The sequence below is a fragment of the Saimiri boliviensis genome, chromosome 5 (assembly GCF_048565385.1).
Source record: "Saimiri boliviensis isolate mSaiBol1 chromosome 5, mSaiBol1.pri, whole genome shotgun sequence".
Classification (NCBI taxonomy): domain Eukaryota; kingdom Metazoa; phylum Chordata; class Mammalia; order Primates; family Cebidae; genus Saimiri; species Saimiri boliviensis.
In genome coordinates, this window is record NC_133453.1 from 137,093,447 (window position 1) to 137,106,370 (window position 12,924).

The 12,924-nt window shown below is 35.2% G+C and overlaps 2 protein-coding genes across 6 annotated transcripts in view; both read left to right on the forward strand.

Moving 5' to 3' along the window:
* LOC104649882 (uncharacterized) overlaps positions 1 to 7,656 on the forward strand; it is a 139,543-nt gene extending 131,887 nt beyond the window's left edge. For all 4 annotated transcript variants that reach the window (XM_074400061.1, XM_074400060.1, XM_074400062.1 and 1 more), the window contains 2 exons: positions 1,459 to 1,529; positions 7,295 to 7,656. The gene's annotated coding sequence lies outside the window, so the exon portion shown is untranslated. The remainder of the gene's footprint in view (positions 1 to 1,458; positions 1,530 to 7,294) is intronic.
* A 93-nt stretch (positions 7,657 to 7,749) lies between these two features.
* Positions 7,750 to 12,924, forward strand: part of CHD2 (chromodomain helicase DNA binding protein 2) — a 132,161-nt gene continuing 126,986 nt past the window's right edge. Inside the window, exons 1-2 of one of the 2 annotated variants that reach the window (XM_039479860.2) lie at positions 7,750 to 10,393; positions 10,735 to 10,867. In XM_039479860.2, coding sequence (XP_039335794.1) covers positions 10,806 to 10,867 — 62 coding nt within the window. In that variant the 5' untranslated portion in view covers positions 7,750 to 10,393; positions 10,735 to 10,805. The other variant, XM_074400055.1, reaches the window with a different exon arrangement.

The window sequence follows — 12,924 nt, forward strand, 5'->3', positions numbered from 1 at the left end:
GGTCTCAAGCTCCTTGTTTCAGGTGATCCACCCAGCTCGGCCACTCAAAGTACTTGGATTATGAGTGTGAGCCACTGTGCCCAGCCATTTTCATATTGAGCTTTTAAATACGTTTTCTTTTTTTTTCCTTTTGGCAGGGGGTGATTATTGTAATCATACTTGAACAGGAGTGATTGAAAAAAGTATACAGTACACCTGTATTCTGAAAGTTACTTGAGACATGGGAAAACACTATTTTCCATGTTTAGTTATGAGGTATTTAACTGGTGGAAAATATGGATACATTTTATTTATTTATTTATTACTTACTCACTGAGATGGAGTCTTGCTCTGTTGCCTAGGCTGGAGTGCAGTGGCAAGATCTCGGCTCACTGCAGCCTCCATCTCCCAGGTTCAAGTGATCCTCCTGTCTCAGCCCTCCCTAGGAGCTGGGATTACAGGCATGCACCAGCATGCCTGGCTAATTCTTGTATTTTTAGTAGAGTTTGGGTTTTGCCATGTTGGCTAGACTGGTGTCTTAACTCTTGACCTCAGGTGATCCATCAGCCTCAGCTTCCCAGAGGGCTGGGATTACAGGTGTGAGCCACCATGCCTGGCTATTTATTTATTTTTTGAGATGGAGTCTCACTCTGTCGCCCAGGCTGAAGTACAGTGATGCGATCTTGGCTGACTGCAACCTCTGCTTCCTGGGTTCAAGTGATTTCCGGCTAATTTTTGTATTTTTAGTAGAGACAGTTTGACCATGTTGGCCAATCTGATCTCAAACTCCTGACCTCAAGTGATCTGCTTGCTTCAGCCTCCGAAAGTGCTGGCATTACAGGCATGAGCCACTGGGCCTGGCCGGATACATTTTTATTATTAAGTATGTATTTTAGGAAGGATTAATGTTGGTTTAGTTGAGTAGATTGGTATAATTAGTAGTAGCTTGAAATGATGCCTATGGTTTTCTAACATTTTGTCTTAGTGTTGATTAAAGACATAATAATGTGATACAATATGGTAATAATAAGAAATGAGAAAGTTGCCTTACAGGTGGGCAATGTAAGCTTTCCCTTAGAAGGATTGAAAGTAAATAGATGTAAGACTAGAAACAATTTTGTACTATAGGAGTGATGTTGCCTCTGTTAAATAACTAGTTCCCAACCCTAGGTTGCCCATCAGATCCACTTGGGGAGCCCAAATATTTACCTACTTTTTTAGAGTTCTTAGGGGTTGAAATTTATAGTTGTGATTTTGTAGTAACATATTCTACAGAGGAGACTCCTGTACAGCCAAATTTATGATATTCAAGAGCTTATATTGTACGTTTTCTGCTTGGACTATATTGTTAATAAATACATACATGTTTTGGTCTACTGGTGAATGATCCTTGCAAGATGTTGACATTTTGGTATAAATCATGCTGCTTAATAATCTGTGTTTGTTTTTTATGTATAAAATTCTTTTTGTCCTCTGCAGAAATATGAACCTCATACTGAATGAACTCTAAAGGCCCCATACGATGACGTAGACATTGATGGAAGCATTTAGTAAGTATTACTCAATTTACATGTTTAATGTGTTTAAAAATTTTAAATACTACTTTGGAAATTTTGAGAAGTCAAGATAATTGTAAGTAGGAGGATTTAGTGAAGCTCAACACAGTACAAGAAAATCAACATGGTTAGATATGTTTAAAGTTTATTAGTAAAATTCTGCAGATTAACTTACTCCAGTCTATTATTTTCTGCTTTCTTCACTTAGGCAAGTTAAAAGGGAAACAACCTACATTTGATGAACATATTTCTAACACTGTTATAAATGCGGATGTTGATAAATTCCCCTTTGTTTTTTGTAAATAAAGTTTTATTGCAACACAGCTATGCTCTCTGATTTAGATATTGTTTGTAGCTGGTTTCTCAGTATAGCAGCAGCAAGCAGAGGAGTTGTACTGAATGGCCACAAAGCGTAAAATACTTACTGTCTTATCTGTAGGGAAAGTTTACCCTAGGTTCTACAGCTATTTCTGTCAGTGTTGCCTTAACCTGAATAGAACTCAGAAGCCCTTGGGTTCTCTTTTGGTAACAGAACATGCTTTTTAATGATTTCCAATATTACAATTACTTCTAATAAGTTTATTAATTTTGAAGTTACTTGAACTTGAAAGCCCAACAAAAGGTTGTTTAGCGTGAATTGACCCTGAAGTTATGCTTTGATGTTAGAACACATGGTTACCACCTCTGGAATGGTTTTTCTCTTTTTCTCTCTCTCTCTTTTTTTTTTTTTTGAGACAGTCTTGCTCTTATTGCCCAGGCTGGAGTGCAATGGTGTGATCTCAGCTCACTGCAACCTCTACCTCCTGGGTTCAAGTGATTCTCCTGCCTCAGCCTCCTGAGTAGCTGGGATCATAGGCATGCACCACCAAGCATGGCTAATTTTGTATTTTTTGTAGAGACAGGGTTTCTCCATGTTGGTCAGGGTGGTCTTGAACTTCTGAATTCAGGTGATCAGCCCACCTTGGCCTCCCAAAGTGCTGGGATTGTAGGCATGAGCCACTGCGCCTGGTTTGGAATGGTTTTTTTTTTTTTTTTTGGAATAGTTTTTCTAACTGACAACCTGAAAAATAGTGGGAGAGAGTTGATGGGATGGTTGTATAAATGAATTCTGGTGAATTCTCAACATTATTTTAAAATTTATTTTATTTTTTTTGATATGGAGTCCCACTCTTGTCACCCAGGCTGGAGTGCAGTGGTGCGATATCAGCTCACTGCAACCTCCACCTCCCGGGCTCAAGAGCTTATGCTTCAGCCTCCCGTGTGGCTGGGATTACAGGCATGCACCACCATGTCTGCCTAATTTTGTATTTTTAGTAGAGATGGGGTTGCACCATGTTTGCGAGGCTGGTCTCGCATTCCTGACCTCAGGTGATCTGCCCGCTTCTGCCTCCCAGAGTGCCAGGATTACAGGCATGAGGCACTGCACCCGACATACTAGCTACTTCAGAAAAATAATTAAAAAAAAAAAAAAATCACATTTGGGAATTTAGATTTTAGATGATAATTTTTACCTATGGCTACTTTAGCTTGCATTGTATAAATGGCTGCTAGGGCCTACAAAATAGATTTTATTTTTGTGTGTGTGGGGGGTAAGGTTTGTTTTTTGATATGGGATGATGAAAGAGATGAAAACTTTATGATACAGGACAATTATTGGCTGTGGTTATGTTAAAGAGATTAATTGCTTGGCATATAATAGATGCTCAGTGAATACTTACTGTATAAATATGGCTTCTGTTAAACATTATTTATCAGCTAGTGTTTTGGGTTTAATTTAAAAATAGTGACATTCACTATTAAAACAAGTTTTAATGAATTAACGATTGAATTTTAGGTATGCCTGAAAGGCAAAGTCTTGACTAAGTAAAAATTAAAAGTGACAAGCAATTCTCAATCTCTTAGCTTGTATGTATAATCAAGTTTTAAGCCAATGGGGACAGTATAGAATATTTGATTCGATTGTAAATCTTAAATAAGATGGCTTCCTTTCTTGGTTGTCATAATTGGCCTTCATTTTACAGTTTTTATACCCATCTTAAGACCCAGAGTTGTTAATATATATTCTAATGAAGATTCAAGCTATCTTTTGGTAATGAGACAACATGTGTGAATTTACGTCTAAGGGCTTTGTTTGTTTTTTTTTTCTTTCTGAGATGGAGTTTCACTCTTGTTGCCCAGGCTGGAGTGCAATGGTGTAATCTCGCCTCACTGTAACCTCCGCCTTCCGGGTTCAAGTGATTCTCTTGCCTCAACCTCCGGAGTAGCTAGGATTACAGGCATGCGCCACCATGCCCAGCTAATTTTTGTATTTTTGGTAGATGGAGTTTAACCATATTGGCCCCGCTGGTCTCGAACTTATGACCTCAGGTGATCTGCCTGCCTTGGCCTCCCAAAGTGCTGGGATTACAGGTGTGAGCTGTCGCTTTCTTATATAAATATTTTCACTTTTTTTTTTAAGACAGGGTTTCACCATGTTGGTCAGGCTTGTCTTGAACTCCCGACCTCAGGTGATCCGTCCACCTTGGCCTCCAAAGTGCTTGGATTACAGGCGTGAGCCACCACGTCTGGCCAATATTTTCACTTTTAAAGACAGTAGACCAATAAGATTGAAATAAAGTCGTAAGCACCAAGAATGTTAATTACATGATGAGAAGGATGAATTTTGCACCTTTTTGTCTCATTGGCTTTGAAATAAATTAAGTTTTAAAATCTGTTACATTAATAATAGTGGCTTTAAGATAGTCATCCGTTAAGATAATCAAGAATGATTAAATATTTTTTTCCTTACACTACTCTCTGCCCCTCACCCCCCTCCCTTTTTTTTGGCTATTAAAAATGGGAAAATTTGCTGAGAAGTAGAGAAAAGGCTATGGTTTATTTTAGGGGAGCCCTCCTAAACCAAATCCAGATGGTGAATCACTTACCTTTGTATCCACCAACAATGTATTTCATGATGTCTCAGTGTTTTTGGAACAAATTTACTAAAGTAGAATTTGAAAAGAATACCTTAGTCGGGTGTGGAGGCATGTGCTTGTGGTCTCAGTTACTGGGAAAGCTGAGGTGAGAGGATCTCTTCCACCCAGGAGTTTGAAAGTGGCCTGGAGAACATAGTGAGACTCCCATCTTAAAAAAAAATTTAAAAATACAATGAAGAGAAGACCTCCAAGTTCAACTTTATGTTCTTCTGAATGTATGATATTCAGGAATTTTAGGAGGTAATAGTTACTCATTGAAGCTTTGTTGCCATTGAAGTTTTGACTTTTGCTATGGGAATGGTACTCTTAGAACAAGCACATTATCTTAAAATGGGCATGTAAACTAGTGAATATCAAAGTGGAAACATTTTCTTAACCATTTATATTAGGAGCTTGAAGCTTGTATGTGAAATACAGAAAAGATCTAGGTTTATCTGACTATGGAATTCTAGATCAAAACATCATCTCTTCAGTGTCTGCAGTCATTCAAAAGTTACTGGAAAGGAATGTGTAGAGTGCTTTGATACCTAAACCCTACCCAGTTTTCTGTAGGATTTGGATTTTATCTTAATATAAGACCCCATGATTCTATATATTATTCAGAGATACTCTTATTAATGATATATAAATGAACTTTGATTCGGCAAGATCAGTTTGTAGGTCTCAAAGTACTTCGGTTATTGTGGTATATCAGAGAGAGCTGACTGAGATCTATGTCAGTTAATGTTAAGTCCTATAAAAGTACTTAATTCTCTCCACAGCCACAAGAGGTAGGTACTATTTTTATTTAACAGATGAAGAACTATGGATTTTGTTTCTAAGAAAATTTCCAGGCTCACAGAACTAAGCCTGATTTTTTAAATTTTTTAGCATAACTTTGCTTATTTGCAAATACAGTTGTTAGAAGAATTTGAGTTCTATGAAGATAAAGGGATTACTCCTAAATCTCTGCTTGACTGAGCACTTTTCTTTATTAACACAGTTCTCACTTTTGGCTTTGGATTGGCTTTGCAGGAGTGCAGATTGATCACAGCTTTTTTAATGTCCTAAGAGTTAAGTTTTCTCTTGTAGCATTTTTTTCTTTACTTCTTTTTTTACTATATGTAAATATATGACTGACTGTGAGAGCTTGATAAGTATGCCCTTATCTAACTTTTGCTGTTGTCATGTAAACCAATATATTTTATTGAGTAATTTTGAAATGATATATTCATAATATCTGTTTCTTTTGATTTTTTTTAAGTAATGGTTTTAGAAGGAAATATGGATAAATTCTCTGTCCTTTGTCAGAAAAACATAAAATACTGAGTTTATTATTTAAAAGGTACCGAGTTGAATAAATTGCACCTATAGATATTGAAACATGACTATAATTTGTTATTAACGCATTCTTAGTATCATTGTTCATCATAATAGTATTTACATCACCAAGTTCATTTAGAGCTTGAATATTGTAACAATGGAGATTGAGAAGAAATTGGTTTATAATTAACTCTTTGACAGAGAATGATGTTTTTACTTTTATACTTCTCTATAGATGTACATGTTCCTTAATTTTAAGGAAGGAACAAGTCAGTTATAAGATAGTTTACAGAGATCAAGAATGAATTGAGTAGTTTAGTTTTCTTTTTAAAGCTGGGGAGAAATGAGCAAAATCAAGGAGAAATACCTTCCTTTTGATATTTATTACTGATGCTGTGACACTCCCTTTAATGAATGTTTTTTTAAATATGGGTGGCAGTATCTCATTAATCTTAACTTTAATACAATAGTATATTTTTGTATTGTGTATACTAAACACTATATCCTAATTATTGCCAATAAAATAAAAGTACCTAATGAGCTAAAATGCCCTTCTATATTGATTTACCTCCAGTTCAGTCACCCTCGATTATATCTCCAAATTCATTTGGAGAGCTGGAGAATTTATAGAGAAGGCCAGGGTTTTAAATCTTGAAGTTATGTTTGATCATGGTGAATCTGGATCATTTATTTAATGGTAAAATCATCTGACTTCTCACTTCTCCCTTCAGTTCAAATTATTTAAGTAATGGATTATTTTTCTATGAGGGACATTTGGTATTTTGGTAATGAGAGTGTATTATTTTAGTTGCATATAATTTGAAAAATGATAGCATTTTATGGCAAATATCAAGTAAGCCAGGCAGACAGCTTGCATTTTTGATCATTCCTTTTTTTTTGGTGGCTACGTATTTTCTGTATTCTCAGATATGTAGGTAAGGATGGTGTCATCTATAGTGGCCATTTTTGTTATCTAAACAAAATTAACATCTGTTGGACTGAAAAACTATGCTATGATCGACTGCTTTGTGTGTTTTTTTAAAAATCCCTTAAGATTCTTTTCTATAATTAGTTTTCTTTGAAGAAGCTTGGAAAGTTTTCTGCATGGAGATTTAAAATCCACAGTGTTTCTGTAATTTAACTTTCCAGGAATTTTGAATTTTAATTTTTGTTTTTACTTTTTATGTACACAGTATAATGATGTTAGTGTTAAATATTAAAAATCTGACTCTTCACTGAGACTTTTTTATAGATACAAATGTATCTGTGGTAGTACAAGGACTTTGTTACTTCGGTGTGTAGTCTTATCATTGAAGAGTTGTGTGTGTTTTGCATACAACTTTAATACACAGTTTCATAGTTGAAAGCTGTTACAAAATCAAAGTTTTGTGTATGGTAGGATATCTTCAAGGTGGGTGGATGTTTTCTGTTTAAAAGATTAAGATTCCAATAGCATTTTTTTCTTTTAATTTTTTCATCAAGCACCCAATCAGCTTGAAGAGTTTCAAATGGACCCTACCACTGAGAAATCAAGATGGCAGTCTACTATGGGGAATTGAGGAAACTGGATTAAATCAAGAGTCCTGTGATAATATACAACCAAGACAGGGTTCTTTTAATATGGATTCCATGCAGTGAATGAAGACATAGGTTTCTTACCCAACACAATGGACAGTGGATTTGACTTTCTAAAGACTTTTTTGTGGACGTTTTCACATTTGGAGAAGAAAGATGGCACACTAACACAGATAATAGTTTTTTCGCCTGGAATTTTTTGCAGTTTGATTTGTATGAGTATGCGCTCTTGTAATGTTAACTTTAATAAAATTTACAACACTTTACAATTTCTCAGTTTGGGTTTTTTTTAAAAGTGGAAGTTTCATTAAATGTTTAGTTATTTTAGTAACACTTTGACATTTACAGTTGCACAGTGGTAAAGTGTACTGAATAAAGCTGGTAAATTGGAAATGGTGTAATAGAAAATATTTTACTTTGTTTATGAAGATGTATCATTTTTCACAAAGTTGTGCTCTTAGATGGTCATTTGGTTTAAATACTGTTTGGTTTGTGCTTTCATGAAACACCTTTCAGAATAACTTAATGGGTAATAATAGAATCTGATTTTAATCTGCCACAAGGTTTTAGTGAACTTTTAAAACAAACTGCTTGTTGCCCTAAAATTCAGGAAGAATGATATACATATACTTCTGAACTATTTGTATTGATTGAAATGGTGTCTTAAGCTTTTTAATATTATAAATAAAACATCTTGCTACAGAATATTCATCTGAATATTTAAACTCATGTCTCCTATTGTCTTACTATTAGAGGAAGAAGTGTTGGATTTATGGGTTAGGGTCCTTGGAGTATTCACAGTTTTTTAAAGTTGAAATAATGTATGTGTGTAATCCATTTTATATAACTTTGAAATAGGACTGATAGCTTCTATTGCCTTTATTTTGTACAGTTGGGATTTAGAATAAATGAATCGCACCATGTCATAGCTTACTTATGTTTGAATTTTAAATGCCAAGTTTTCATTTATTACTAATCAACTGATACGAGTAACTCCTGCAAAGGTGGTAGGCATTATTTTGATAGACAAAATGAATTGTTGATTCTGTTTTCCCATTTTACATGAGAACAAGAAGTAGTTTAGGTTAAGTTGTTTTGTGTTAATATTGTGATTCATGTCAAATACTGCATCATACACATCTGTGGTCAGTACATGTGCACCATTTGTTATTGACTGATTTGAGGTGGTTGGTCTTTGTTAAATTCAAAAGTGGAATTTTGGATTTTGATCTTGGTACAGAATTTATCTTTGTATAGAAAGTATGGAATTGAAACAGTTTGGATTATGGATTTTATCTAGATTGGACATTGCTGTTTTTGTTTGGTGTAATTCAAAGTGGATTTCTTCAGTGAGGGAGGGACGTGTTCTGGCAGATTATGTTGAATAAGCAAAGTTGATTGGGTTTTATTTGGGTGCCTGAAGATGCTTGTTTGCATGGAGTGGTCGGTGAGAATATTGCTTTTGGAATGAGTAATAATTTTGTTTCTGCGGATCTCATGGTTTTGATACTTGGGAGAATTTGCTTTGTGACATTACTTTGATAATTTGCCATGAGCTATGTCCTATTGTTGTTAACTTACCACTGTTGAAATGGGTGTAAAGTTAGAATTTGATTTGAAATATAAGGGAAGTGTTGGGATATGTGTTTTCTGTTGGATTTGGAGGTGGAGTGTTTTGGGTTACTGATTTAAAGGTGATCATGGTTGGCCCATATTCTTGAATTTAAAGAACTTTGTTTTGCCTTAATCAGTGTGGGAAGTAAATAAATTCTGATTATGAGAAGTCTCTTTGGTGGGGGGGAGGAGTGTAATGTTTTCAAGATTATGCAATGGGTTAAAGAATTTTGTGAAAATACAAAGAAAAATGGATATTCTTGAATAAAATTTGGTTTCATTAACTTTTGCTCTGATGCAACCAAACACTAGGGAGGCGCTCTTGAGTTGTAAAAATTACCCCTTTCTTCCATTTGGGATGGAAAATTTCCCCTCCAATTTTGTCTTTAGATGATTTTTAGGCATCATAAAGAAGGAAAAACTTGAATTTAGTTTATGAAATTAAGGTTTTACTTTTATTTAGAAACCATTTTACCCATTGGGGGGTTAATTTTTAAAAAGATTAGTACTTAAGCTGATCTTTAGATTCTCTAAGAATTATCCCTTTTTCAAAATGGCTTGATAAAACACCACTTCCTGTCCAGGGAGGAAGTTATTTTAGCTCAAGGACTGAAATATTTAGCAGATCTTTAGACAAAAGGAACAAATTACATTTCTCTCTGGCTTAAAAAGGGTGCTTGAGCCAGAGGGGGTTAAGAAGCCCTTCCCCCTCCCCCTATTGGGGTGGTCTGGAGGGGCTGGGAGGTGTGGGGGTGGGGGTCCTTAGGCTCCCTGGGATGGAGGATCTCTCTCTCTCTTTTTTTTTTTTTTGGTGGAGATGAAGGGGTGGGTCTATGGTACATCACCTGAGTTGTGGGGTAAATGTAGAGAGTGTCAATCAAAGGCAGAGCTCTCAGAGCTGGGAAGGAGGCTCTAGATGGCGGCTGTGCCTTAGAGAGAGCGCGCTCTGCTCCCTGCCTTTGCCTCACTTTACGCAACTTTCCCTAACTTTCGGGCAGCCTCAGGGGGCCCCCGCAGCCCCCTGGCTTTCCTAGTGACTTACTGGGGTCGATTCGAACCTTTTTTTGGGAGAAAAGCAGCTTTTAGGAGCTTTCTTTTCGTGCCTTGTTGGAAAGAAGCAGCCGTACTGAGAGCCCAGGTCGTTGTTTTTTCCAGCTTAGAAGCCATGGCGCACCTCCATTTTTGTGCGCTCTCCTAATGAGGTTTTTTTTCTTTCGGACCCGTTTTAGTATTAATTATTGCTTTAGTTTTTTGACCAGTTCATATATTTGAGGGTTATTTTATTTATTTTTTGTTTTTTTAACGGAGGATTTTGCCTTTATTTTTAATTATTTGGGATCTGATATTTTTCTACTAGTAGGACTCTTGCTTTGGACATACTACATGGATCAGGTAAGTTCACGATCATTGGTGATAATTTTAAAGATTTATTTGTTAAAGTTTGCTTTGTTTTCTGTAAATATGAGAAATTCTTGGATGACGCAATAAGATACAGAGATTGTTATTTGTATCTAGTGTGCTACTTTGAGAAACTTTCCTTATTGATAGTGATGCTTCCACTGTTCGGTTTATCCTGTTGTTTTTCTTTTAAGGAAAAAATAGAAATATTTTGTTTTTTGGTGCTTACCGTTGTTGTACTATACCAATATCGTTAACATCGTCAGGACTTTGTTCCTGATAATAAAAAGCATCGATAGAAGCCGGGACCTTACCTTTCTTTCAACTTTTGACAGTAAATACCTGGGCACAGGACTTCAAAGCAAACACAGATTCCCCCTCCCCCTTAATATTTAAGAATTAAAAGATGATGAGAAATAAGGACAAAAGCCAAGAGGAGGACAGTTCGCTACACAGCAATGCATCGAGGTATGAGCTATCAACTTTCTTCCTTTTTGTCTCTTTTTGGGGGGGAAACCTCAGCTTACAATTGTTTACCTTGACAGACATGGATTGGTGTCTGTTTTATTGTAAGTGTTTTTCTAATTTGGATTCGTTTTTTAAAGCATGACCTTGAGATTGCTAATATGCCACACCCTAATTTTTTGGTAGCAATTTATGAAAGTTGAGTTGTGACTTAGGGCCTCTTACAGCAGTCAAAAGGTAAGGTACCTTTATTCAAAGGGGCCTTTCCTGTAATGTACAGTTTTTCTGTCAGTAAATTTCAGTTTTTAGGGTTTTGTACTGCAGAAAAATGACCTTGTCGGTTTAGCCATTGCTGCATTGCACCATTTTACATACAAGGCAAATTTTTTCTTTGAAGAATCTAGGATATCTAAACTTGTAACTCAGGGCCATAGAGAAGCCTTGTAGTAGTAAATTATAGTAAATAGACATTTCAGAAAGTTATATGAATGAAAAAATGTACATTTAAAAACAAAATCACAAAAAGGACCCTTTGACTGATGCCTCTCAGTTTATATTTTTATGTGACTCTGTATTTGTTTTGATACACTTGACATTTTAGGAAATTTTGATATGATTTATCAAAACGTTTACTTTTGATGCTTAGAGTTCCTCCATTTATGAAATCAAATCTGTAATACAGAAATTCTGTAATACTCTTAATATACTTATATTTTGTGTTTGTTACTGTGATATTTACAATTGTATATTTTACATTTAAATTATTTTAAGGTTTGCCTTTGTATGCTAAAGAGACTGATTTCTTGTTAGTAGATGCATTTTATCCTCACATTTTAGATGTAGCTGCTTTAAATTTATTGATGTATTTCGACAGAGTCGTCTGGAATGCTTTATCTTCTGAAGCTTACAAATGTACTGTTTGTGCAAATCATGATTTGTTTCACATTCCTTGGAGTACCTTAGTGATGAAGTAATAAAGCCTCTAAGATGTTTTTTGTTGTATGACCTCTGTATATTATATTAATTTTAAAAAGTACATATGAATGCATTTTTTGATGTATGTTCTTAAGGGATTTTCATATTACAAATTTTAAGTCATGCAGTTTGACAAGGATGTGATTCCTCCCTAATTTTATTTTTACTTTTCTGATTTTTATAAATAATACACTTTACTGTTCGGCTAGTGAATTTGAAAGTTTTAAACACGACTGTTGCTAATATGCTGAATTCTATTTATTTTGACGAAAAACATGTTGAGCCTTACTTTAAAAAGTAAGTTACCACATTTTTTTTGCAAAACGAGTTGTTACCCAGTTGTTTGTAGTGCTGTCTTAATTGAATTGCCCATGTAATTACTAGATTAAACAGGACAGAAAACTTTATTCATCCTAAATTGATTTTTCTGGAAAGTAATGCCAATTTGAAGAAGTGAGAACCTCCAGATATATTTGGCAAGTTATTAAAGATTGAGCACTAAAATTGTTGCTCCCTTGAGTGTATCATTTGCATAGGTCTCACATGGGTTTTGGCTTATGCAGGGTTTGTGGTTAAAATCATTGATCAGACTATGCTTTCTAATTTTAAAAAATTGAGCAGTGTTGCTATTCTTTGAGTACTTTTACTCTCACCTGGAAAACTACTTGAAAGTTGTCAGGCATTTGTCTACTGGTAGGGGAAGTTACAGCTGAACGTGAAGCATATACTGTACTTTTAAATTCATATGTCAGGTATACTTTGAATCATATACCTGATCGATATCCAAAAATATTTAAGACACTCTTTGAAGATAGTTACTTTCAAATTACTGTTACCCTAAATTTCATACCTTAATACATGTACATAATTATGACATCACTTCCTTTTAAAATTGTGCAGCTAAAGAATGTTACTGGTGTTTTAATGTGGTAGATGAATGTTACTTCTAGTGAGTTGAGAATAGAGTACTGTCCCTGTCATTGGTGCTTGGTTCCTTATGCCATCAGTGTTTTTATTGCACAAAGTATAGTGTTTAGGGAATACTACGAAAATCACCTTTGCAGCCTGAGCCACAGAAGAGGAAA